The sequence below is a fragment of the Podarcis erhardii genome (assembly GCF_964252035.2).
Source record: "Podarcis erhardii genome assembly, chromosome: 14".
NCBI lineage: Eukaryota > Metazoa > Chordata > Lepidosauria > Squamata > Lacertidae > Podarcis > Podarcis erhardii.
Window position 1 is genome coordinate 31,581,520 of NC_138503.1, and position 27,696 is coordinate 31,609,215.

General features: G+C 45.5%; 1 protein-coding gene across 2 annotated transcripts in view; it reads right to left on the bottom strand.

The window, feature by feature from the left end:
• NHERF2 (NHERF family PDZ scaffold protein 2) overlaps positions 1–27,696 on the bottom strand; it is a 59,714-nt gene that overhangs the window by 7,599 nt on the left and 24,419 nt on the right. Inside the window, exons 3-6 of one of the 2 annotated variants that reach the window (XM_081840435.1) lie at positions 9,692–9,871; positions 7,008–7,161; positions 3,077–3,120; positions 1,899–1,961 (exon numbers count right to left, since the gene is read on the bottom strand). In XM_081840435.1, coding sequence (XP_081696561.1) covers positions 1,899–1,961; positions 3,077–3,120; positions 7,008–7,161; positions 9,692–9,871 — 441 coding nt within the window. The remainder of the gene's footprint in view (positions 1–1,898; positions 1,962–3,076; positions 3,121–7,007; positions 7,162–9,691; positions 9,872–27,696) is intronic. The other variant, XM_081840436.1, reaches the window with a different exon arrangement.

The window sequence follows — 27,696 nt, forward strand, 5'->3', positions numbered from 1 at the left end:
ACCACAAGCCCATGGCAGGATCGGGACCCAAGGCGATAAAACCAAGAAAGGCCCTCAGCGGAACCAAGCCGATGAAGCCTGTAAGAAAGCAGGACATCAGCCAGCACTGGCAAAAGCTGGATGAAACTAGTGAATAATTCCTCTCCCTCACCACCAACCCGGCATGGAAAGAATGCAGAGTTTTTGGACTCCAGTGAACAGTGAGGCCAGTTGCTCCTCTGAAGGAACAGGGATCGGATCCCCCGTAATTCAAGCCTCTCTGTGGTCTTCACAAAACTCTCCTCTAATCAAGGCCTGCATATTTCTCTCTTAAAGAAACAGGGCTGCAGTGGTGGCAGAGCATGAGGAAATAAATACGGTAAGCTGCATTGCATTCAAGTATTTCCCTTCGCATTTGAATGCAATTAAGCTGTTGTTTTTTTAAAAAAAGTATAGGGGTTTGGGAGTGGGAATCTGCTGGCTTTATTTTTATTTTTTATTTTGCCAGAAATAGTTCATATTCCCTCTACATCAACATATTCCTAGTGGCTTCTATTGTTCTCTTCCTTCTTTCATCCTGAGGGGTCCCCGGAAGGAGAAATAAGAGAAGACAGTTTGACTCTGGCCACCTCTGTGGTGGAACATGGCAGATGTTTAACAGCTGAAAAAAAAACCACAAAAAACTTGCTTGTTTAGAAGGAGGGAGCAGGGAAGCTAAATTTTGGAGTGGCAGCAGCAGAAGCGTCAACAACAACTACATTTCCTATCCATGTTGTTACAATTACTACTATTTTTATGACATGCCCATTGCCATACGGTCCCAGGGCAGGTTGTAACAATATAAAAAGAAGGACTTAAGAAGAACTCTACTGGATCAGGCTAATAGCCACTGTGGCTAGTAGTCATTGATAGCCTTCTCCCCCACAAATTTGTCCAATCCACTTTTGAAGCAAGGTTGGTGGCCATTGCTGCCTCTTGAGGGAGTTCCATAGCTTAACTACGCGCTGCATGAAGAAGGAGTTTTATCTATGAGAAAGGAAGAGCAGCTTTTCTCTATCCCCTTTCTCCATGCCACACATAATTTTTATAAAACTCCATCACGTCATCCCTTGCTCGCCTTTTCTCTAGACTTAACGGTTCCCCAAAACAATATTAGAATCAGTTAAAATGATCTGCAGTCACAAAAACAGGGTGGGCCCCCCAAAATATACATCTCAGGTGTCAAGAGGCCGGGGTCAAGAAGCTGCACTATGAAGGTTGCAGGTGCACTTCTGTGGGGAGGGAATTCCACAATTTTGGGGCTGCCACGGGGAATGCCCTCCCCCAGGCCACTACCACGCCAAACATCTAAGGGTGGCAGAACTACCAAGAGGGGCACCACTCACTGATCCTGAAACCACATGAAGGGTGACAAGCTTGGAAAAGTTGTGCAGGAAGCAGGAGGTAGTCGGTGCAGAAATGCCCCTGGGATTTACAAGAGGTGGAAGGCCAGAAAGCAGGAAATAATAATAATAATAATAAATTTAATATCTAATAATAATAATTTTTTCCCCAGCCACTCTGGGTGGCTTCCAATCAAGTGTTAAAAACAATACAGCATTAAATATTAAAACCTTCCCTAAACAGGACTGCCTTCAGATGGAAAAAGTCCCAGTCCAGATGGAGCAGAAGACAAAAGCCTGTTCCATATTAGAAGCAGGAGAAAAGAGAAGATGGGTGGATGCTGCAGAGACACTGAGAGGGAGGGAGAGGCAGAACTTGGCAGAGGCAGGAGGAGGAAGAAGAAGGGGCAGAATCCAGAGGGGGACCCCTGGAAGGATGCAGGTCCAGGGGATTTCCTTGGCAATGCAAGAAAGAATATATATGAGGTTTCCTGTGCAGTGTTTGGGCAGGTCAAGAAATGGGATCACTTTGTTTACCTCAGACTCCTTCTCAGGACTTTGGCAATCGCTGTGGGACGAGGACATGGATCCCCCATTCAGCTGTCGGGAATGGAAAGAGGGTGTGTGTTTATTACAAGAAAAGTGGAATTGGAGGGGTTAAGAACACGATTTGGACAGCTGTAGGACAGTGCCTTGAGGTTTTGTGCCAGCATGGTGAGCGTGGTGGTGCCACTTGGGGAAACATGGGCCATAAAGAAGAACAGGAAGGTGGGTCAACCCATACAATCTCCATTGCAATCTTTCCCCTGCATGGTTCACAATAAAATTTCCAGGCAGAGAACAAGTCACGGAAGTTTTTAAGAAAAGGCAGCATATTGTGTTGGGTCAGTTTGATAAGGATTTCTCATTATAGGCTGCGGCCCTTCGATCTCATGTGATCCATCTCATTTCCTAGCACTGCAGGAAGACAGATCTAAATAAGTTGGGCCAAAGGTTGCTGAAGCCACAGAAACCGGAGGAAAGTGAAGGAAGATGGCCAGGGATCTCGTTGATCCGAAATGGACATGTCCTATGTGTCACATCTTAAATTTGTGACTCAAGGTGAGTACCTGGAAAAAAACTAGAATTCCCCAGCCTTGTGTCATGCAGGTGTGTTGGACTACAACTCCCATCAGCCCCAGCCACCATGGGCTAAGGACACGGGCACCATGATAGCTGGGGCTGATGGGAGTTGTGGTCCAACACACCTGCACGGCATCAGGCTGAAGAAAGCTGCACTCAGCTCTGCTGCACATTCTGAACAGGTAACAGGGTAGGGGTGGAAGTTGATTCAGTCTACATTTCAAGGCAAACCAAACTGGAACTCAAAACACAGTCATCTTTCAAAATCCGCAGTCCTCCCAATTTTGCTGTGCAGTTCTCCAGGCAGGGAATGTGTACAAAAATGAATATACTAGAGTCAGGTATGCATCAAAATGCTTCTTATTCCAGGAATTTTTTTTGCAAAAGGATGTGCATATTGGGCAAAACTGCATACAATAATGTGTATATCCGGGGGGCGGGGGGGGGATGCACTAAAATGTGGATATTTTCATGAGGACTTTTGGGGGGGGGGGAATGCCCAATGATATGGAGAACTGAACTTAAGAATGTAAAAATAAGAAACCAAGAGAGACAGAAACAGACAGATTCACCCATCCGTACCCATCGCTCACCTGTGTTTGTGCTGACCCATTGGTCATGGGCTGAGGAAGTCCACCTGAAGGCAAAGGAGAAAGAACCCCAGTTGAATACAGTCGTGGAAACTCAACAAACATCCTGATAACATGCCAAAAAACAAAAGAACCACAGAACTATCCCTGTGTCAAACATTACTGTCTTTTGGTTTCAGAAATTCAAAGTTCTACTAACACAGGCACCTTATAATAATAATAATAATTTATTATTTATACCCCGCCCATCTGGCTGGGCTTCCCCAGCCACTCTGGGCAGCTTCCAACAGAACATTAAAATATAATAATCTATTAAACATACAAAAGAAAAAAGAGGCTCCCTATGAAGCCCCACCAAACATTTGAAGGTGAGGGTTGTTCCTATGTCCTTCTGAGGGCCAAACCAGCTGTGACTTTGATTGCATGAATGCTGCATTTCGGAGCTCCCACCTATTGACATCAGGTGGGCGCCTTTACTGTATTCTTTCTGGCACCTGCTTAAAACATTTTTGTTTAGCACAGTGCTTTGCAGGCACCATGGCTCAGCTGACTGCCAGGTCTTGCAAAACCCTGTGCCTTTGCAAGTGCCAGGGACCATGGCAACGCTTGTCAAGGCAACTCCACTTTTAGCAGAGAGTTGCATTTTTGCCATATGACAACAGGTATAGAGGCACCCGTAAGATGGACCACCACTGGTTCCCCACCACTGCTCTAATGGGCTCAGGGGGGCATCCTTATAGAGTCCCTTTAATTTCCCCCACAAAATTAAGTGAAGGAAGGCAACTTCATAATCTTTCTGCAGAAAATGGAGCATTTTCATAATGTATTGACAGGAAAATATAAAACTATGCACACACTTAAGAACGTTGTAGATCATTAAAGTAGATACGTTAACTCTGTTTAGACAGATAGTATTGCATTTGCTATGCCTATTATCCTTTTTTATGCATATGCATTGCTAACATTTCTTTTCTTTTCTTATTGTTATTATGTTTTCACTGACTTGTATCTTGACCGATAATAATAATAAAACATCCTATCAGGTATTCTTTTAGATATATTTCAGGAATATCTTCAGGCATAAATGTTATTTTATCAGGTCAGATCTTTGGAACTGGCACTTTTACAGGTGCTGCATAATACCCATTAAACATCTGGAAGAAACCTTTTAGTGTGGCAGCTTCTACACTTTGGAACTCCCTGCTTATTGATTATCAGGCAGGCACCTTCACTGTACTCTTTTCAGTGCCCACTAAAAACAATTTTGTTTAGACAAGCCTACCCATATAGTGTATTGTTATTTTAAATTTTTGAAAGTCTTAAATTGTTGTTAATATTCTCATTGATAATGCTACTGTTTTATCTCCCTTGTAAAACACTTTGAACGTTAGCAGATATTTATCTCTCTATATGTATGTATGTATATATATATAGAGAGAAATATAGATAAATACTGCATGCAGGCCCTGCTTGAGAATAGGATGCTGGACTAAATGGGCCACTGGCCAGATTCAGCAAGGCTGCTTTTATGCTCTTGGATAAATTAGGACCAAAGTCACCACATGAGCTCTGACGATGAGTAGGAATCCGAACCCAGGTCCACTGTGGTCCAACACTCTACATGCTGTGTGGGCTCTTCCTGTCCCAGATTTAGCCCATAAAGTTATTCTACATCAGGAGCAAATGGAGGAATCAGACCATCTGTAAGAGTCAACATGCAGCAACGATTTCATAAACAGAAGCATCCCTACTGATATCCTGTGGATGTGGGCTCTAAAGGCCTCGTCACTCCTGCAAGACTTCCCCCTCTTCCTCTCCTTTGCCTGTAACTCAGCAGCAGCTGGTCTGGCCCTCCTCCTCCTCCTCCTCCTCCTCCTCCTCCTCCTCCTCAGCTATCGCTTGAAAACAGGCCTCAGCACTCCAAGAGACAACCCGAAACCCTTCATACTTTCTGGGACTGGGTGACCATGCTAGCTGCATCTCCTCAAGAGGAGAACAGAGGCTTTATTATCCACCATGCCAAGAAAGAAAAAGAGTTTCTCCCTGACCCTATCTCTTATTTTGCTCCTGCTCTCAGCATCTGACACCATTTCTCTACATCCACCGCCTGCCCCCCTCCAGTTCTGAATTGTTCCAAGTCGTTCTTTTGGATTCCTCTCTCCACTGAAGGCCAGGAAAAGACAATCCAGCACTGGAGGCAGAACTCAGCTTAGTTAGATAAGAAACAGCTGTGTTAAAAACACACAGAGCTCTCCATTCAACCCAGCCAAGGAAGGAGGATTGGGGGTTGCAAGGAGAGCAGGGATATGGATGCTTGGTGGAACCCAGTGGTCTCCCCCCCCCCCAACTCTGGCTAAGCTACAGCTTACAAAACCCAAAAACTGCAAGGCCAGTAGAGGGGGTATCCACTGCTAGGGTTTCTTTTAAAACGGCTGTTTTGCAAAATGTTGCTCTCTCCTTGGATCCAGGCCAGTGGCTGGTGCTTCATTTGTGAAAGTGTCTGGAGCTGAAACCTGGCAGAGCTCTTCTCCCCTTCATCCCCAGTGCATGGAACCTGGTTGCAGTTTCTGTGATGAAGGGGGGAACTCTGCACATGCCCAGAGCAACTCTCTTCCTTGGCAAGATTGGAGAAATGTTCAGAGTGACTGCAGAAACTTCAAGCAGAGAAAGATGATTCCAAGATGTTTCGTTGTTAACGAGTACTGCAGACAAGGAACATGCTTTTACACTAACTAAAGAGCAGGCTTTCCAAACTGGGTGCCTTCCAGATGTTTCAGACTACACCTCCCATCAGGCTCAGCCATCACAACTGCTGTGGAGCATCAAGCTAGGGGGAGACTGCAGGTTTAAATCCCCACTCGGCCATCTTGCTCACATCTTGCTTGGGCCAGTCATTCCTTGCAGGGTTGTTGTGAAGATGAAATTGTGGCGGAGAAGAGAACCTATGTATCCCACATCCGCACTATACATTTAAAGCAGTTAACCTGCCACTTTACACAGTCATGGCTTCCACGGAAGAATTCTGGAAACTACAGATTGTTTTGTATCTCACTGCATTATACTTCCAGTCGTGTGGTGAGATTGGTTACAGTACAAAATCATATGAGCAAAAAAAATTATATAATGTGTGGTGGGTGTCAGCTTTTCCCCTGCTACTGGGTACATAATAAAGGGGTACCACTCTACTGAAAAGTGTCATTTGTTTTCATTCCATTTGCTGTATTTTTTATTGGTTAGGTTCTCTGGTAATGCTAGCTTTGGGAGGGGAGCAGAGGTCTCCTAACAAATTTCAGCACCCCATCAAACTACAGTTCCTGGGGGGGGGGGCTGTGGTTGTTTAAATAATAAATAATAACAATACATTTTATTTATATCCCGCCCTCCCCAGCCAAAGCCGTGCTCAGGGCTGCTAACAACAATAAAATAATACACCATTCTAAAATCAGTCTAAAAATCACCATTCATTATAAAATTAATTCAAATCAAATTGATGGCAACCATTGGGCTAGAGTTCTGGCCAAAGGAGGGAGTCAGGCTGCGCCCTGGCCAAAGGCCTGGTGGAACAGCTCTGTCTTGTAGGCCCTGCGGAAAGATGTCAAGTCCCGCAGGGCCCTAGTCTCTTGTGACAGAGCGTTCCACCAGATTGGAGCCACAGCTGAAAAAGCCCTGGCTCTAGTTGAGGCCAGCCTAACCTCTCTGTGGCCTGGGACCTTCAAGATGTTTTTGTTTGAAGACCGTAAGTTCCTCTGTGGGACATACCAGGAGAGGCGGTCCCGTAGGTATGAGGGTCCTAGGCCGAGTAAAGTAGTATTATTAAAGTAGTATTATTGTGCTTTAAACGTATAGTGCAGATGGGGCCTATACAGGGACATCTATCTCCCTTGCAAAATCCCTGCCCCCTCTGCGAAAGCTGGTCCTAGGAGAAATGCTTTACCTCCGATGTGCTCCTCTGTAGGGGTGATGCCCAGTTTCTTGAAATACTCGTCTGTTTCGGGGTCCACAACTAGCAGTGTGGCTTCATGCTCCTTGGACTTGATATGTGACACTACTTCGGAATGCTTCAGGCCCTCGACGTTGATTCCATTGACCTGAGGGAGAGAAAACCAGAGAGGTAGGGGGAGAGAATGAATGGCTGGATTACCACAATGCATTTCACATGGAGCTGCCTTGGGAGACAGTTTGGAGATCTCTAGGGTATCTGGTTGGCCCCTGTGAGAGCAGGATGCTGGACTGGATGGCACCTCCCTTGGCCTGATCCAGCTGGCCTCTTCTTTTGTTTTAATCTAGCATTAGATTTTGTAACAAACTGCTCCCCCTCCAATAGATAGATATAAAGGTTTTGTCCCTTTTAGAACAAAGGAACCAACAGCAGCCAGAGGGGAATGGTTCTGCTATGATCTGCTATTTTAAACCAGGACAAAGGGGAAATTCACTCCACACAGCGGCTCTCACGGCTTTGACAAACAATCACTGCCCTTTTGTTGCTAGCCTAGGATAATGGAGCAAAGGGGATCATTTTGTTCATGCCTGGGCGCCAATTATCACCTGACAATGGAAGGCAATTAATCAGTTCATCATGTGGTGTGCTGCTGCTTTCTGCTTTGACTGTTTTCTTTTTATTATTATTTTGGGGATTTGGAGGGGAAATGTCAGCAAACTAGTTACATGGGCAAGGTAGTGATGTGCTTAGCCAAGTGCTTATCCTGGAGCAAAAACAGTGGTGAGGCTGCTCCAGAATATGCTCCCCATCTGGATTACACCTCCCCCCCCAAATACCCCTGACCTGGCTGCTCTTAGTCCCGCAAAGGTGCTGAGCTCACCTATCAAACCAAAGCTGTGGTTAAGTTGTTGCTTGGTTTTTTAAAGTAATTTCTCTACTGCTCCATCACCAGCATTTCGGCGTGTGGGGACAGTCCATAAAAATAAACCATACAGAGAATAAAACAATTAAAAGTTAATCATAAAACCAACTGCTATTTTAAAATATCTGCTGGAACAAGCCAGTTTTTGTCATGCACCTGAAGTTCAGCAAGGACAGGGCCTGTCTAACCTCAGGTGGGAGGGAGTTCCACAGGCTTGGTCCCACTACAGTGAATGCTTCTGGTAGTTACAAATGATGCACCTGAGCTATGGGTGACCACCAACAGAGACTCCCCAAAAGATCTCAGTGATTGGGCAAGGATCTAAGGGATCAGGCGAGACTGAAGATACCCTGGACCAGAGTTGCTAAACTCACAGCATATGACCTTTGGCCAGTCACTGTCTGTCAACCTAGATTACCTCACAAGATTGTTGTGCGGATAAAATGGAGTGAGGCGAGGGAAGCACCATGTAAACCACCTTCAGCTCCTCAGAAGAAAAGGCAAAATTTAAATGTAGTAAGTAAGTAAGTACGTAAAAAAATAAGCTTCAAGTCCCCCAGAGAAGCAGACAGCACTCTGGTGCGGGAATACAAAACCCTTGGCACTTCTGAGGGCCTCCATTTCCTAGCAACCACCCAAATGGCTTCTCTTGCCAGAGGCAGGCCCTGACCGCTCTTCCACTACAGGCTCAGCTGCCTGCCTCAAGTAGCCAACAGGAAGGTGAAGCTGGAGGGGAGCCAGAAGCCAAGGACTGCTCTTCAAAGCCTCCCAAGAGCTTCTGGCTGGGACACTGTCTCCATTCGAACACTTGTTGTTGCCACCTGCAGCCTGCACCCTTGCAGGCAGGCCCCTGACAGTTGCTTCAAAGCTGGAGACAGGTGCAAAGAGAAAAAAGACGAGGCAAGAAAAACATGAAGCAGAGACTGAACAGTTCCTCCCCTCACCTCACAAGAGCAGGCACCACAGCCCAAACTGAGGAGCTGCTGAGCATCAAACATTTATGGGAGCCCCTAAGAGCTGGGATCAGGTTTCCAAATTCCACAGGTTCACCTCCTCCCCTCTTTGTGCACTTCAGGAAACGTGCCAGGGGGTTGCTAAATTAATAATCAGCCACCTATCGGTGACATATTGAGTGCTGGAAGCAAAATCTGTCTTCATGAACACACCTGCCTCCTAGGTGGCCTCTCCTACCTCCCTCTCATGTGCACGCACACACATGTACTGTTGCACTGCAGGCATTAAAGATTCAGGGGAGAGAAAGCGAGAGAGTTCTGTCACTGCAGAACAGGTGTGTTCCTGCAGAGAGGGCAAGAAGAGGCAACCACAGAGATGAGCAATTGTGTTCTCTCTCTCTCTCTCTCTCTCTCTCTCTCTCTCTCTCTCTCTCTCTGAAACATGGGGGTTCAGGGTTTCCAAAGTATTTTTTTTCCTGGAATTTAACCCTGCCTGAGCATCTCAGATGTTGGAAGCAGCTGCTCAGTGACGAGAGAATGCTACTCTGCACATGCTCAAAAGCACGTTTTCTTTCATGGAGAAGCACTGCAGGAAGGCACCTTGCAACAAACTGACTGGAAACAGACAGAATTCAAACACCAACATGCAGGTCTTTGACAGTGTCATAGTGTGGGCTCTGCATAAAAAGGTGAATGAACAATTCCAGGGCAATGGGCTACTGTGGAAGTGTTCAGGTGGAGCCTGACTGAGCAGAAGAGCTTCTGCTCCTAGGTCCTCCTCCCTTCAAGCTGTAATCCGTTACCTCAACGAGTTTGTCCTGCGGTCGGAGTCCTGCCTTGGATGCTGGTGAATCCGGGTCTACTGACCGAATGAACTGCCCGGGCCTGGCTTTCTCACTGTGGAGGTTGAACCCGTAGCCAGTGGGGCCTTTCTTGAGATGGCAAAGTCGCGGGCAGAGGTCCTTGGGTTGCCCGTTCAGATCCTGGATTTGGGAAGGAAAAGAGGCCATTGTTGTGTGGGATTGTTTCTTACTCTTTCTTTATAGAAATAAAAAGTGTCACACAATAAGAAAAAATGCACTAAGGAAACAGCCTTGAACAGGAGACACCCACCCATCTCCACAAGGCCAAACAGGGGCAGATTAAAAATAGACTCAATTAGAGGAAGTGCATTTGTTAAAAACCAATTGTCCAATCCCTCCTGACAGAATAAATTTAATACGCTTGCTAAGTGACAAAAGGATAAAATTAGACCCACCCGTTCAGGGCCCTCTCCCACTTCAAAGCACGCCTGACCAACCAGATCTTAAATGAAACACCCTACATAGGATTATCTGAGAGGCTAAATGCTGCCAAAAAATGGGGTGAGCGGCCTATCATTAGCTAAATGTGTGGACATTGAAAAAACAACATGTGTTCCTATCCCTTATGACTGTGGAGACTCTCCATCCTTCTGCCTTCAATTAAGAACAGAAGCAGAGCCCTGCTGGATCAAGCCAATGGCCTGTCCAGTCCAGCATCCTGTTCTCACAGTGGCCAACAAGACACCCCAGTGGGAAACCCACACACAGGATTTCAGCACGAAAGCATTCTGTCCAATGGTGGTCTCCAGCAAGTAGCATTCCTTCATCAACACTTTTCCTTGCTGAAATTTTTTCAGATTACTTGAACCTGAAAGTTGGAAGCAGAATAAATGATGCAAAACTAAGATGCCATGGTGCAAATACATGCAATTCACATAACCTACTCCAATTGCAGAAGTGAACTTCTTTTCCTGCAAAATAGTCTCTGGTTTACAGCAGCAGCTCCCAAGGAGCTCTTGAAATTGCTACAGGTCAACAGGCAGACCGCTTAATGTCATTCAATTGCCTGTTGTCGCAATTGCAGTGCACTATTCTAGATGCTGCATGGTTTTGGTATCACAGTTTTAATTCCCACAATGCAAACTGCATTGCAATCCATTTCTGATTGCTAATCCTCCCTTGGCCTCTTTCAAGTCACTTCCTCCCACCTGCCACTTCCAGTCTGTCCCAGAGCATCTGCTGCCACAGTCCATCACAGCTGTGGGTTCTGATCTTCACAGGCATGCTGTGGACCACCTGATGGACCACTGGTGAGCCTCAGAGCACAGTTTGGAACCCCCCACCCCCCACCCCCGCTTTACAGCACAGTGGCAAGGCACAATTTAGAATGTAGCATTTTTCACAATCCAAAACATTAGTATATTTGAATGGATCAGACACACTTGATTTTCAAAATCAAAACATTAACACAGTGTCCCTCAGAACATAAGAAGAATCTGCTGGATCAGGGCTATGGGCCATCTAGCCCAGCATCCTAGCCAACCAGATGCCTGTGGGGAAACTCTCAAGAAGCACCTGAGCACAAGAACACTCTCCCCTCCTGTGGTTTCCAACAACCGGTTTTCAGAAGTACTGACTGGAGGCAAGAACAAAGCCATCATGGGCAATAGCTACTGATAGCCTTTTCCTCTAGTCTAGTCCTCTTCTAAAGCCTTTTATGTTGGCAGCCATCATTGCCTCCTGTGGGAGTGAGTTCCACAGTTTAACTATGCACTGCATGAAGTACTTTCCAACATTCAGCTTCATTAGATGTCCACAAGTTCTAGTGCTATGAGAGACTTCTATCATGTCATCTCTTACTTGCCTTTTCTGTAAACTAAGAAGTCCCAAACACTGCAAGCTTTCCTCACAGGGCGGTCACTCCATCTCCTTGATCCAATGATCACTTTACTCAGAGCAGACCCATGGTTAACTTGGGAAACATGATTAACTTAGGTTCATTATTTTCAGTGAGTCTAAGAAGAACTTAGCTGGAGACAACCCCTATGAAAAGAAGTTCAAGTGCTTGGTGAGCCCTAGAAATCTGTGGCTTTTCACATGTCAGTGTTTTTTCTCTTCCAAAAGGTTGTGGGTTTCCTGTAAGCGAACCACAGGTACCACAAGAACACCACAGGGCCACAAACAAGTGAGGTGACATATCTGGGGAGAGGCAGTTGTGGCTGAGGGGGACCGTTCCCACGTCAACACAAAGTCTTTACTATCTGAGCAGTGTTGGGCTGAGTTCAGGACTGGGGCAATTGCATCTTGGAGACCCCTGCCTTATCATTTCACCCTTTTAGAAAGGTGCAAGATTATATCAGCTATTTTTTTTCTTTCTTTTACAGGAAATAGTGCCGCAAGGTGGAATAAGCACAAGGCCAGCGGCAGACAGTGGAAGCTCAAGCGGATTATCTATGACCCAAACAAGGCACCCAGCAGAGTCACCAGAGCAGAGGCTTTAATGTTGTCAGCACAAGCTATCTTTCCCCAACCTCTTACCTTCAGAATTTTGGTCTGTAAGCCAATGGCTTACAAACCATGGTTTGTTGTTAGAAAACAAACCATTGTTGCACCACTGGGAAGGGTTTGCACCTAAAACTAAATCATGGTTTTCACAAGCATGTGTATTCTAGGAAAAATTCTAACTAAACCACTGGTGAATTTTCACACCCACTTAAAAAATAATAATTTGCAACCTGATGTGTAAATGTGGAGAACTGAAGATTGGGGGGAGGGGGGAGAAAAACCGAAACTGAAAGATTTGCCCATCGCTTGTGTGAGTAACATGTCCTGAGATGAGGGCAGATCAAATGCTGATATCCCCTTTCCTCCTCCTTTTGCCCTGCCAGGCATGCCAGCAAATTAGCAGGCTGATGACCTTCTGCAAATTATGTTCTCTTTGGTACCTTAATCACATTTGAGATGCCTCTGCAGATTTACAAAGACAAAACGCCTGAAAATGAAAGCCTGCCAAGTTTCTTGGCACAGACGCCCTTGTCCCCCGAAATGAGAGCTGAGTGATGACACACAGGCGATAATTCCATTTGCGAGATAGCAAGAGAGGGCCTGCACCCACCCCCAATCTGCACCAGGTGGCCTGCAGAGAACAGCAGCGCAGACACAGCAAGAGAAGCTGTGTGAAGCAATGGGAAGAGTCTCTTGATTCTGGCCAGGATTCAGATCTTCTGCTTAGCTGCTAATGACAATGGCTCACTGGTAGAGCATTTGCTTTGCACACAAAAGGTCCCAGGTTCAATCCCTGACACTTTCAGGTGACCCTGGGAGAGATCCCCTGTGCCAGACCCTGCAGAGCTGCTGCCAGTCAGTGCAGTCACTACTGAGCTAGAATGGCCAACAGTTTGACTTGATAAAAGACAGCTTCCTGTTATTTTAGGGGGGAAACTGTAGCTCAGCAATATACCACTGCAACTGATATTATTATTATTACTCACCCATCACCAGCAGATACCAGGGCAGATTACAACAATTACAAATTCAGGATTAAAAATAGTTATATTGCATTTTGAGGAATAGGATGGGACCTAAAAGTGCACATCTCAGGTGTCAAAGGCCAGGGTAAAGAGCCATGTCTTCAACATTTGTCAAAATCCATATAGTGAAGAAGCTGGGTATGTGTCTGTGGGGAGACAATTCCAAAATTCAGGGACTGCTATAAAAAAGGCCTTCTCCTGGGCTGCCACCATGCACTTGGGCACCTTTCCATGCACTGCTCTGGTTTGGCAGAAGCGGCTTAGTCATGCTGGCCACATGACCCAGAAGCTGTCTGCGGACAAACGCCGGGCTCCCTCAGCCTATATAGAGCGAGATGAGCGCCGCAACCCCAAAATTGTCCATGACTGGAACTAACGGTCAGGGGTACCTATAGCTTTAAGATACCATAACCAAATTTTGCATGATGGTTCCTGAGATGAATGTTTCCTGTCTATCTTTGCATACAACTAGATGCCATTCGAAGTAAGATTGCGGACCGTACTTTTCAAAACTGATTTTGTTTCTTAGAATTCCTGAGCAACACCAGGTACGAGGCTGCTAGCGATAAATAAAGTGTTCTCTCTTTTCCCTCCTCCTCTCCAGCACATTTGCCAGAGAAAAGAGTTACCACCTGATGACAACTCCCCAAGGTTTGGCTGCAAATTATCTCTGAAGAAAAAAATGGTGTGTAAACAATCCAATTACAAAGAATAGTTTCCAAATGACTGTCTGTACAGGAGGAGAAAGGAGCAGATTTTCTATTTACCTGCTTTTTTCTTTACAAAGAAGGGTCCCTCGATAGATGCTAATGCAAATAACATTTTTCAAAATACTCCTCGGAGGCTTGGATGTTGTAGAGCTGGGGTGGTAACTTGAGGTTACTAATGGGCTACAGCCCCCATCAGCCAGCATGGCCAGTGGTCAAGGATGATGGGAACTGTACATCAGCAACATCAGAGGGTCCATGGGTTAGCGCCCCCAACCGATTTAGGGCTCCCAGGTTCCTTAAATGGCTCCCATCTATTAAGACAGATGAGTAGAAGGGAGAATTTTTGCCCAAGAAGCTTCTCCCTCTATGGTGCTACAATGAGGAGAAAAGCTGTCCAACTTTTAAGAGCAGCAGGAGAGGCCCTGCTCAGAATTCTTTCCTGCCACAAGGTAGAAGTGAGAGTTGTTCAGTTATGGGAACTTCCTTCTATGCGGCTCCCTGCCTTGGACCCAGCTAGCAAAAGGAGAGAGAGAAATGAGCCCTGAAAATGGTGTCAGATGTGTAAAAACTACAATAAAGATACCAAACATCCAACCAGCTCAACAAAGAAATACCGTAGGTGGTTTCAATTCAAAAGGGCATTGGGTTTTGCCTTGGAACTAACCTGCAGGAATTCAAGAGGCAATTTAATGTTTTTTTCCCTACTAAGTGGAAGCCCACAAGGAAGCTTTTACTACAAGTTACAAAAGCAGTCTGTATTATTTATTGTTATTATTTATCAGTGCTATTTTTCAAGAAAAATAGAATACCTCCCTTATTCTCTTATAAAAGCATGACGCCCACCTGAGAGGTGCCGGAACTGAGTTCCAGCGGGGAAAAAAGCCCTGATTATTATTATTTTGATTTGTTTTTAAATGTATCTGAATCTGATCATTAAAGTAAGACTTTACTGTTTCTATCCCTTGGAGGAAAGTCTCCACATTCTTGCCTTCCCCTCCAATTTCTTCATCACCCCTCTCCTTGCTGATATTTCCAGAAACACTTCTCCCATTATGAAACGACCCACACCCTGTGATCATCATCTGAGGCCCTTCCTCCTATGCTCCCTCCACAAGAGCCCCAGAGGGTAGCAACAGAATAAGTCGGGCTTCCTCAACCTTGGCCCTCCAGATGTTTTGAGACTACAATTCCCATCATCCCTGACCACTGGTCCTGCTAGCTAGGGATCATGGGAGTTGTAGGCCAAAAACATCTGGAGGGCTGAGGTTGAGGAAGCCTGGAATAAGTCCTTTTCTGTGGTGGCTCCCTGTTCATGGAATACTCTCCCCAGGAAGGCTTGCCTGGAACCTTCTTTGTCTAGTTTCAGGTGCCATCCCATAACATTGGATGACCATCTGTTGGGGATTCTTTAGTTGTGATTCTTGCATTGCAGGGGGCTGCAGTCCAACAACCTCTGGAGGGCCACAGCCTCCCCATATCCATGTTAGAGAGAAAGCAAAAATTTGTGGGCAGAGGTGGCTGGGAATCTGGGACCATGGATACTTGTCTTTTCTTTGGAAATCAACAACAGATAGGCTCTTATCAGGGGAGAGGCAAATCAGGGCTTACCACACAGATATTCCGGGTAAATGTTTGTGTATCCTCTTAATCAACAGTTAAATTGCTGGGGTGGCAGGGTAACAATAAATAAACCCAATGTAATCTAATCTAAAGCAGATTCCAGCATTGTATTCCACGGTTTGGCTGTTTGTCTTCCACAGTAAAGCAGGATGTCATGTTATTTATTTCTAGCAAGACAGATTAATGCTGGATTGCGTTCAATTCCTCCTCCCCCTCCCCCTTTATTTGCTCTGCGCTCCATCATGTGATTTCTCACGTAAATACTCACCATTAGTGAGAAATATGCTAGGTATGAAGTCAGATGAGCCCAAGTGAAGGGCCTTTTTAAAATAACTTATTCTTATTTTTCCCCAAGAGGCAGAACAAATGCAGGGATAGCTGAAATATTTGGAAAATGTATACAGTATGAACATAAGGAACTGCCTCATACTGAGTCAGGCCATTAGTCCATCTTGTTCAGGGTCGCCTGCACTGACCGGCAGCTGCTCCCCAGGGTTACAAATAGGGAGTCTTCTCTCAGCCCTCCCTGGAAGTGCCAGTGATCAAATCAAAGACTTTTCACACACAAAGTTATTGCACGGTCTTTCCTACAATAGTTGCCTTATCAAATCACTGGTCCATCTAGCCTGCAAAGCCCTACTCTGATAGGCAGGGGCTCTCAGGCAAAGAACGCTCCTTCCCATTGACTGGCACCCTGCTCCTTTGAGCTGTACATTCCAGACACTGAATATGGAAACTTCAGATTGCAAAAGGAATATATATATGCCATGGCATGCAGAAGGTCCCAGGTTCAATCCTTGATGCCATTTCCAGGTACAGCTAGAAAAGATCCCTTCCTGGAACCCTGGAGAACCACTGCTGCCAGTCAGTTTAGACAATACTGAACTAGGTGATCCAATGGTGATGGTTTCATTTATTTATTTATAAAATATATTTATATACTGCCATATAATTTAAAAAGAACAAAAAAAGGTTTACAACACTATCCGTATGTAATTAAAAAACATGTAAAAAAATTAATCAACGGCCATCAACTTAATGTTATGGAAACATGTTTAAGACCCAGGTCACTAGTCAAAATGGTGGCAAGCCCAGTTAGCAGAACTTGTGGTGTTAAGATCTGACATGGAAGACCAGGGTTCAAATTCCCCCCTCAGCCATGAAGCTCACTGGGCAACCTTGAGCCTGTCACTGCTTCTCAGCAAAACCTACTTCATACGGTTGTTACGAGGCTAACATGGGAAGGAGGAAAACTATGTATACAGTCGTACCTTGGAAGTTGAATGGACTCCATTCTGGAAGTCCATTCGACTTCCAAAACGTTCAAAAAACAAATTGTGGCTTCTGATTGGCTGCAGGAAGCTCCTTCAGCCAATCAGAAGCCCCGGAAGCCCCAAACGTTCCAAAAGAACATTCGCAAACCGGAACAATCACTTCCGAGTTTGCGGTGTTCAGGAGCCGAAATGTCCAACTTCCAGGGCGTTCAGGATCCAAGGTACGACTGTACCACCTTGAACTCCTTGGATAAATACAATCAATCAATCAAACCACAAACTGTCAATTACCACTACCACCATCAATCTCTTTCTCTCTCTAGGAAACACAATGTTTTGGATAAAGGAGCACAGCATTGTAGAACAAAGTCAGGCCAATGTAACATGTACAATTCTCTGTCCCTCCATAGCAACCACATTACTAGGTCAGCGGATATTATCTGGTCCGATTGAGTTTGTCTTTAACGGTTCATATCATCCTGTGCAACACACACACAGCTGTCTCATCTTTCCTGACCAATGTAACAAACTCAGGATATTTCCCAGGGCCTGCAAGCCAGCGAGTTCGTGAGTATCTGCAAATATTTCCAGCCTGCCTTAGAGAATTCTTCAAAAACTGCAGAAAACAGGAAATGATTTAACTGGTTGAATAATATTGGAACTCTGAGCTTTCTCGACCCCAAAGGACACATTTTAACAAGAACGGGGGGGGGGGGGGGGCTTTGAACCTGGGCTGGAGGGGAGAGAGAATAATCCTATTTGAATTATTATTATTATTTTAGAAAAACTGAAATGACACGGTTCAAAGATCCATTACTGAAAGGGCCTTGTTGGGATTTTATTAGAGTTTTAACTGGAGCTGATATGAAATTTTGTTAGCTTTGAATTACCGACCTTGGCAACCACCCCCAATCATCTCTGTGTTTATCAAAATACAAACTGTATTCTGACGTTTAAAAAACAAAAGCAAATCTTGGCTACATTCCCTTGGCCCCTTACCTTCCAGGGAAAATAAGGATTTTCTCATATCTGTTCCTGGGAACGCACAGTTCATAGTTAGCCTTTGCAGATTTTGGATACACTTTGAAAAAACATCTTGTTAGTGCACACAACACCAGGCCCCCTCAGAAATCCAGAGAGATGGGTAGGGTTGGACAAATCTTAAGTTCGGCTCACTACACTTCCACATCAGAAAAAAAGAAATGGAAATTCAGCAGAATTTCAGTGTGCATTCTCCTTAACATGCCAATCATGCGCAGTGTAATTTCTCAATGCATTTTTTAAAATGTTGTTTTCACTAATATATGTAATTTATGCACACTTCCCTTAAGATATGCATTTTCATATACTTTTTTTCGGGGGGGAGAAATCCTCTTGCTTTTAATATTTGAAGCTTTTAATGTTTGACAGACTATTGTATTTTAATATTTTGGTGGAAGCTGCCCAGAGTGGCAGGGTATAAATAATATATTATTATTATTATTATTATTATTATTATTATTATTATTTTCCAGATGGAGAGGGATGTTAAGAGTGTGCATAGAAACTAGGCTAGTGTAACCTGGTAATTTTTTTGCCCCACCCACTTTGGCCTCTGGCTCCGCCCACCACACACATGTGGCCCCATACAATTCCCAAAAAGGGAATGTGGCCCTCTGGCTAAAGCAGGTTACCTGACCCTGAAATGCAATAAGTAAGGGCATGCTCCTCCAACAGCACAGCAGATAAATCTCAGTTTGTGCCCAGTGGTTAATCCTACTCAGAGCAGACCCACTGAAATTGATGGACTTATCGTTTCATTAATTTCAATAGGTCTACTTTGAATAGAACATAGTTGGCTACAAGCCCTCAATTAACAGTTTCCGGGGCTACCACCCAAGCTCATGTGTAAATTACGTCTGAGTAGTGGCAATGGTGCCTGAATTTCTAGCCTTGTCGACAGGTTCATCATGGTTATTTGGACTCTTGTGGCAGAATGCTTTTCATTTCTCATTATGGAAAAGAAAAAACATCCTCAGCATATTTTGCTCTAGACTCAGCACCATAAACATTGGCACTGGCCTTGATTAACGAGGCGACGTCTGGACAATTAATTAGTCAGGTGTCAGCCCTTTAGAGCAAGGAAAATCCATTCTCGGGAGCGCCAGATACAGATCCACAGAGATTTTAAAGGGGAGATGGGGAAAGTCCTACAATTTATGATTGTTTTCTAGCTCTCAGGGATGGGAATGAGCATTACAAAGCAGCAAAGGGGGTGTTTGCAATTTATAAGAGCACAGGAAACACTGTGCTTTAGGGGGGGAAAATTAAGATATCCAAACACTTTACTTCAGAAACTCCAAAGTCTGCAATTACAAAAGCATCCGGCACATCAATAAAATGTAATGTTGACTTGCTTGCTTTGAAGAAGCTTGGGGGGGTAATTAAATTTCCCAGCAAGAAAAAATGAGTAAATAATTTAATAAGAGCTGGAAGGACCCTGGCACAGGCATGTCAACAACAAGTGCCTAATGATACCCTGAGATGAGTTAAGGATAGTCTCAGGAGAACCAAGCGTGTGTTTTTAATCCTTGCAAAAAGGTCACTTCTCAGCCTAACCTACCTCACAGGGTTGTTGCGTGGATAAAACGGATGGGGCTGATGGGAATGTTGTAAGAAATAGTACTGTAGTCCAAAACATCTTCAAGGCACCAGACTGGGAGAGGCTGTCCTAAAAAGCTTTTGCTGAACTCTGGCATTTCAGAGCAGACTGTTTTAAAATGCTCTAGCGAAGCCCTAAAAAACACACACAGAGAGAGATGCCAGCCAAGGACTTGTCTCATGTTCCCTTCCTGCCATCTCTTCTGAAATATCTTCAGCTCCCTTGCTAGTCATCCCAGTTGGCAAGCCACCTTCACAGTGTACATTAAAAGCACTATGGTACCACTTCAAACTGCCATAGCTTCTTCACCCATTGAATTCTGGGAGCTGTAGTTTGTTAAGGATGCTAAAGGGTTTTAGGAGTCCTGCATTCCCGTTGCGGAGCTACAATTCCCAGAGTGGTTCAACAGTCAGTATCTCTTCATAAGGAACTCTGGGAACTGCAGCTCTGGGAGAGGAATAGCGGCTTCCTAATACTGTTCAGCACCCTTCACAGAGTACAGCTCCCAGGAATCTTTGGGTGGAAGCCATGACAGTTCAAAGAAGCATCACAGTATATTAAATGTATGGTGCGAATGTGGCCTTGGAGCAGTTTGCATGGGACCTCCAGAGGTCCGCCATCCAGCTTACTGACTGGGCCATGTCCAGGGAACTTCTCACAATGCTTCAGTATTAAGGTATCTGGAGACGGTTTGAGGCAACAGTATGGAGGGCTTGCCATCCACGTCCCTTATGACAATGACACACCACACAGTGACTGACATTATGAAGAGCAGAAAAGGCCGCTCCTAACTGACATCTAAGTTGGACATTTTAATATACAGAGCCTTTCGGTGTGTGGAAATTAGATACGAACAATAACTTTTTGTACGAGGAAGCGGTTCACATTACGTGTAACCCAAGACCTCAGTGTAACGGGAGGAGCAGCAGCAAAGTAATATTTTAAACGCTCACACAGAATGGACGCCTCCAAACGAAGCAAGAGGAAGGATCCTAAGCTGTGAGAAACTGGCTACAAGCTCCGTCATTCCCAAAGGATGCAAACACCAATGGGACCCTCTAGACTCCCTGCCAATGACCTGGCACCGGCTGCTTTATTCTGAATTTATTTCATTTATTTATCACATTTATATCCCACTTCCTCCCCTCCATTTAATCCGCACAACAACCCTGTGAGGTAGGTTAGGCTGAGAGGCAGCAACTGGTCTAAGGTAACCCAGTGAGCTTCATAATGGTCCTAGAACCTCGGCCTCCAGATTCCTACTCTGACACACCACTTCATTCCCACATTTGCTTTTCACCCAGCTATTTGTTTTATGTATAAAAAGCAGACTATCATAGCGTATTTAGTAATATAGTAATATTTATAGTACGGGACACAGGTGGTGCTGTGGGTTAAACCACAGAGATTAGGGCTTGCCAGTCAGGTCGGCAGTTTGAATCCCCGTGACAGGGTGAGCTCCCGTTGCTTGGTCCCTGCTCCTGCCAACCTAGCAGTTTGAAAGCACAACAAAGTGCAAGTAGATAAATAGGTACTACTCTGGCGGGAAGGTAAACGGTTTCTGTGCACTGCTCTGGTTCGCCAGAAGCGGCTTAGTCATGCTGGCCACATGACCCGGAAGCTGTACACTGGCTCTCTCGACCAATAAAGCGAGATGAGCGCCGCAACCCCTGAGTCGTCCGTGACTGGACTTAACGGTCGGGGGTCCCTTTACCTTTAATATTTATAGTATAGTAAATATTTTAATATATAATTTTTAAAAATCCTGCTAGGGTAGGGCTGAAAGACGGTTCAAGTGCCTGCCAGAAGCACCTCCCTCTTGTGAACTTTAACATTAAGAACACTTATTTTTAGAGGCTTTAAAACAGCGGCAAAGGGAGCCAAGCCTTTCCTCTCCCCCACAAACAGCTTGTCACAAAAAATGTTGTTGCGGCCCCTGCTCCTCTCACTAAGCCAAAGTTGGGTCCCTGCCACCGAGCAGAGCGGGCATAATTGTCTCCATTCATACAGCACGCCAGCGATCTGATGTTTGTTAAGAGTGGAGCCAGCTTCCCCTCTCGGTGCCAGAGTGAGTCATCGGGGGATCCGAGGGGAAAGGTTTCGCAACGAGGCGGGCCTGAGTGGAAGGAGCCTGCAAGGGCTTCCCGCCCCAGAGATTCCCCAACTTAAAAGGCGGCCCCACACAATGGTTCTGGGTTTGTCCTTGGGAACATGTGCAAGACCCAAGAATGACGCCACAAAGCTCCCTAGGGAAGCCTTTGCCAACCTGGTGCCCTCCAAATAGATTGGACTACCTGAGAAGATGGTGGACTATCCTTCATCGGAGGTTTCTCTTCTGTTAAGATGGATGGTCGTCAGGAATGCCATTAATAATAATTATTATTATTATTATTATTATTATTATTATTATTATTATTATTGCAATTACTGCATTGCATGGGGTTGGACTAGATGACCCTGGGGGTCCCTTCCAACTCTACGATTCTATGATTCTGTTGACTCCCGTCAACCCCAGCCAGCACATCCGTTTTACTGGAAGATACTAGGTTGGCTAAAGCAGCCTGCAATCCATGCTGTTCTGCTTTAAGCTGGAATTGGAATACCAACTCTACTTCTGGATTTCAAGAATCCAAGTAATAATCTTCAACCAAGTGGGCAGTTCCTCTCTCCCCAGCCTAATTTTCTTTTTTTGAGCGGGGTGTGTGTGTGTTTGTCAATGGGCCATTGTATGCATTGAAAGGTTTAAATGCCCCTTTCCCCTCACTGCAATCACGATCCCATCCTGCAGTTGGGTGGGGTGGAGAAAAGAAACAGATATAAAGGCCATGCTATTTGAAAAGCGAAATGTTAAATGGAAGGGGTCGAAATCATTTCTGGAGAGAGGCAGAATCACAGAGAAGAAAATAGCTAGACCAATCTGTACTGACCATAGCCAGCCAAATAACCTACCCCAACAGCTGTGCGATGGGTCACCTACGTCAGGAGGAATTGCACAGCTGTTCCATTATGTGTGTCTTTTCTTTTTTTTAAAAAAAGAAGTAAATCTGTATTAAAATACACACACCCGTTGGATGCTGGTTTTATCTGTCGTCTTTTAATTTAAATTTAAACTTAAATTTAAAGGGAAATCATATGCAAACACTGTAAAAACCCACCTGGAATCATGAGGCAACCTTCTTCCTCCTCTCAGGCCAGCCAAAGACAGATGAGTATCTTGGCAAATCCATGGGAGGTGATGAAGCCCTTTCCTCTACTCCGGTTTTAAAGTGTTACTAATTGCCTGTAAACTGACACTAAACAGAACCCCTAGCCTGGACATGATCTCTGCAATTCCCAACATACCCCCCTCTATCCGACAGGGGAATCTTGAGATTCCCCAGGCAGAAGGGAGGCTTGAGAGAAGGTCATTGCCCTGAAATTTCTAGAATGCTATCAGCGCTCCAAAATCATCCAGATTTCTTAAACCCATTTTGAAGGTATGCAGCCTGGTAGGACTCCAACTCCAGCTGTGAGCTGTGCGCAAACTGAGGTCGTAAAAGCAGTTCTGAGCATTTATCCAGTCCGTTTCAAGGGCTTCAGATATATCATCTTCTAAATTAGACCAGTATTTATCATCCCCCGAATTGCAAACAAGGCCCAAGCTTGAGAGAAGAGCAACTTGCCAGGAGTTAACAGCTCAGAGTTAAAATCTGAATTGGAGATTTCCTGCCTCGCAGCTCATGTTTTCAGTCATCTTTGCTACACCATCTGCGTGCAAAGTATATATATTTGTGCTCGTTGCAATGGTTCGTGTAATTAGCTACATGCAAAGGATAAGCTACACGACAGCTTTATTTGTATGCACATTTGTATGTGAGGTACCTTAAAATAAAATAAAAACCCATCATTAAGGGCAAAACTGGGAATGTAAGATGCTGCTTTATACAGTCAGACCCTTGGTGCATCTAGCTCAATACTGTCTACACTGACCGGCAGCAGCTCTCCAGGGTTTCAGACAAGAGGCTTTTCCCAGCCCTACCTGGAAGCGTCAGGGATTGAACCTGGGACCTTCTACATCCAAAGCAGGTGCTCTAACCACCGAGCCAAGGCCTTTCACCCAAACTACATGTGGTGAAATATGTGTAATTATGCTCTGACCCGTTTTTGGGTGGGCACAAGGGGGAATGAAATGAGAAGAGGGTGAGGAGAAAGGTTCCTTAATCCTGTCCCCTTTGGCTCACTTTTCCCCTCAGAATTGCCCTCCCCAAATTGCTCTTCTCTCTGCCAGAAGAAGACAGCAGTCCCTCCCCACACCTAGACTCCATATTTCCCCCTCAAGGAGAAAAGCAGCTTGGAGAGGAAAATTTGGAAGAGGAAAATAACCAAGCGCCTTTTGGGTCTTATTTTCTGCACATCTGCCCTTGATTTGGAGCATTTCTTTGTGGTATTTTTCAAGGGGGATAAATGTGCTTTTGTGACAGCACAGGCTGTGGTCTGCACCATGAGAGGGAAGCAAACCAGTCCCCCACGTCTTGTTAACATCACCACTTCCGCCAATGGGTATTGTCTCCCTATCATCACCACCACTACTAGTTTTTCCCACTTTTGGACTTTAACTGGCCCAACTCCCTATACGTACTGGGTAGAATGGCATGACACTTAGGCATGGGGTGAAAAGGGAGGCATCAACCCAATAATCCAAAACAAACTATGCTTTACTTAAAGTTTTAGTAAGGCAACAAGTTAGGCAGCAGTATTTTTTTCCAAAAAGAAAACAAGCTTTATAGTTTGAGGTGTTAGCTGTAAGAGTATGTAAAAGAAACACAGGAAAAAATAAACACATTCAGCTAAACCTATTATTAAACAAGCCAATACTTATTGATCTGCAACCCTCAATCCAGCTTTTAGGTCCCTTTTAGGTCTTCCTTGGGCTTTTTTCTGCTGCAGTACTCAACTATACTATTTCCAATGTTCACTTCAAAGTATTTCAGCGCTTTTAAGCTCTTGAACGCTTCAACTGTTAATTCTTCAATTACTTTATTTTCCACCTTGATTTATACACATTATTTTCACCTCATCCCAACCTCTCAGCCAATCAGAGGGGGAGAAGACACCTGGTTAAATTTCTATTTCTCAGGCTAAACATTGGACCTTCCTGTGTACTTTTGACCTTCCTGTGCAGAACTTTTTGCTGTGCACTTCTGACCTTCCTCTCCTGTGCAGGTATAAAAGCCTTAGTCTGATCCCAACCTTTGACAGAGCAAGTTGCTCACTCAGAGCTGTCTGTGATGCAGCAACCTCTGAGGAGCCTTCAGCCTTGCTGCTTTCCTTGTAGGTTCTGGCATCAGACCAGAATACAACAGCCTTATTCTTTCACAACATCCCATGCCTTCTAAACATGCATCTGACTCCACCCTGCACGTAGAGGCTTCTTAGCTGATCTATAGATGATGTTCCTGCAGTTAGCGCCCATGGTCAAATATCAGTGCAGGTGCAAAAGGTGAACCTGTGCCCCACCTTCCTCAGCCCTTGGGTTGAGGACCACCTGTTGGCACAAATCTTGGCACTGAAAGACCACCCAAACTGCCTCCACCAGATTAACCACTGCAAGACCACAGCAGGCCAAGAACAGGTATACTGCAGGGCACCTACGCACAGAGAGGTCAGTACTCAAGCTGGCCAAAGCAGGTTAGCCAAACTGCAGCTAATCAGGCCCATAAAGAGCAAACGCAACATCCTTGCAGAAAACGTCACCCTTTTGGCTGACAAGAATGCCAGGCCAAAGACAGGCTGCTATTTCACTGAAGGACAAAGCAGTACCATCTGAAGAAGAAGAAAAAACACTGTTCCAGCCACTCTGCTGCTTTGGTTGTGACAATAAGTTTATCCTCCCATCACACCATACTCCTATAAAAATTAAGTGGTAAAAAACTCAATTGTAAAGTAAGCAGGAAGGATTTCAGCTTTGATATCCGTGATCTGGTAAGATTTGGTGATCTTATGTTCTCATGACCACACAGAAATGCCACCTAGTAGGTCAGCCTTTCCCAGCCTACTGGTGCCTTGAACTCCCATCAGCCCTAACCAGCACAGTATAATGTTGGGGCTGATGGGAGTTGTAGTTCAAAACACCTGGCAGGCGTAAGGTTGTGCCTGAGGCAGCAAAAAACACCACCAGCTGCTGACAACAGTCTGAAACAGCCTCCCATAACCTGGTTTCCTCCAGACATTTTGGACTAGAGCTCCCATCGACTGGCTGGGTTTGATGGGGAATTGTAGTCCAAAATATCTGGAGGCCATCAGGTTTGGGAAGTCTGGTCTAGCCCCAAGATCAGAATGGAAAGTTGACTATTCCTGGCCCACTGTGGGCTAGCCAGGTGTAAACATGCACCCATCCCTCAGTACAGTTATTCCCCTTTAATTAAGTGGAGGGATGTGATCAGGATTCTTGCAGGCTTTCCCCAAGCAGAACAGGGTGGGAAAGGAGCCAGTGTCCGAAAAACCTTATCAGCAAGGAACACAGTTCCTCTTCACGGTTTATCTCGGAGCCCAAACTGTACAGCAAGTTCTGAAGCAGCTGCCCCGGGAGCGCGCCAGCATTCCCTGCATAGCTCCGTTCTCCCCTTATCTCCTGGAGCAAGAACAGCCTGACAAAGAGGGTACAAAGTATTTTGGAACAGCCAGTGGGCAAGTGGGAGGGGAGGAGGAGGAGGGCTGTGGGTGCGGAAGCCAAGTGATCACCAACCTCACCCACAAGCAAGGCCCCAACGCAAGATCAAGGGCATGGAGCGAAGGGAATGGTGTGAGGAACGGTTGCAGCATTCGGGGCTTTTCAGTTCACAGAAAAGGCGAGTGAGAGGCGACATGACAAGTTTATGAAATTATCCATGGCATGGAGAAAGCGGACTGAGAAAAGTTTTTCCAACTCTTTCCTAACAGAAGAAACCGTGGTCATCCAATGAAGCTGAATGTTGGAAGACTCGGGACAGATTAAAAAAAGTCAATCTCTATGCAGCACAGAGTTAAACTCTGGAACTCTCTCCCACAGGAGTTTGTGATGGCCACAGACTTAAAAAGGTAAAGGTAAAGGGACCCCTGACCATTAGGTCCAGTCATGACCAACTCTGGGGTTGCGGCGCTCATCTCGCTTTATTGGCCGAGGGAGCGTACAGCTTCCAGGTCAAGTGGCCAGCATGACTAAGCCGCTTCTGGCGAACCAGAGCAGCGCATGGAAAGGTGCCGAAATGCATGGTGGCAGCCCAGGAGAGGGCATTTTTGGAGCAGTCCTTGAATTTTGGAATTCTCTCCTCACGGACACATACCTATATGGTTCTTCACTATATGGATTTTGACAAATGTTGAAGACATGGCTCTTTACCCTGGCCTTTGACACCTGAGATGTGCGTTTTTAGGTCCCATCCTCTTCCTTAAAATGCAATATAGCTATTTTTAATCCTGACTTTTAATTGTTGTAATCTGCCCTGGTATCTGCTGATGATGGGGTGAGTAGTAGTAGTAGTAGTAGCAATAATAATAATAATAATAGCAGCTGCAGTGGTATATTGCTGAACTATGGTTTCCCCCCTAAAATAACAGGAAGCTACCTTTTATCAAGGGACGCGGGTGGCGCTGTGGGTAAAAGCCTCAGCGCCTAGGGCTTGCCGATCGAAAGGTCGGCGGTTCGAATCCCCGCGGCGGGGTGCGCTCCCGCTGCTTGGTCCCAGCGCCTGCCAACCTAGCAGTTCGAAAGCACCCCCGGGTGCAAGTAGATAAATAGGGACCGCTTACTGGCGGGAAGGTAAACGGCGTTTCCGTGTGCTGCGCTGGCTTGCCAGATGCAGCTTTGTCACGCTGGCCACGTGACCCGGAAGTGTCTCCGGACAGCGCTGGCCCTCGGCCTCTTAAGTGAGATGGGCGCACAACCCCAGAGTCTGTCAAGACTGGCCCGTATGGGCAGGGGTACCTTTACCTTTACCTTTTTACCTTTTATCAAGTCAAACTGTTGGCCCTTCTAGCTCAGTAGTGACTGCACTGACTAGCAGTAGCTCTGCAGGGTCTGGCACAGGGGATCTCTCCCAGGGTTACCTGAAAGTATCGGGGACTGAACCTGGGACCTTCTGTATGCAAAGCAAATGCGCTACCAGTGAGCCGTTGTCATTAGCAGCTAAGCAGAAGATCTGAATCCTGGCCAGAATCAAGAGACTCTTCCCATTGCTCCACACAGCCTCTCTTGCTGTGTCTGCGCTGCTGT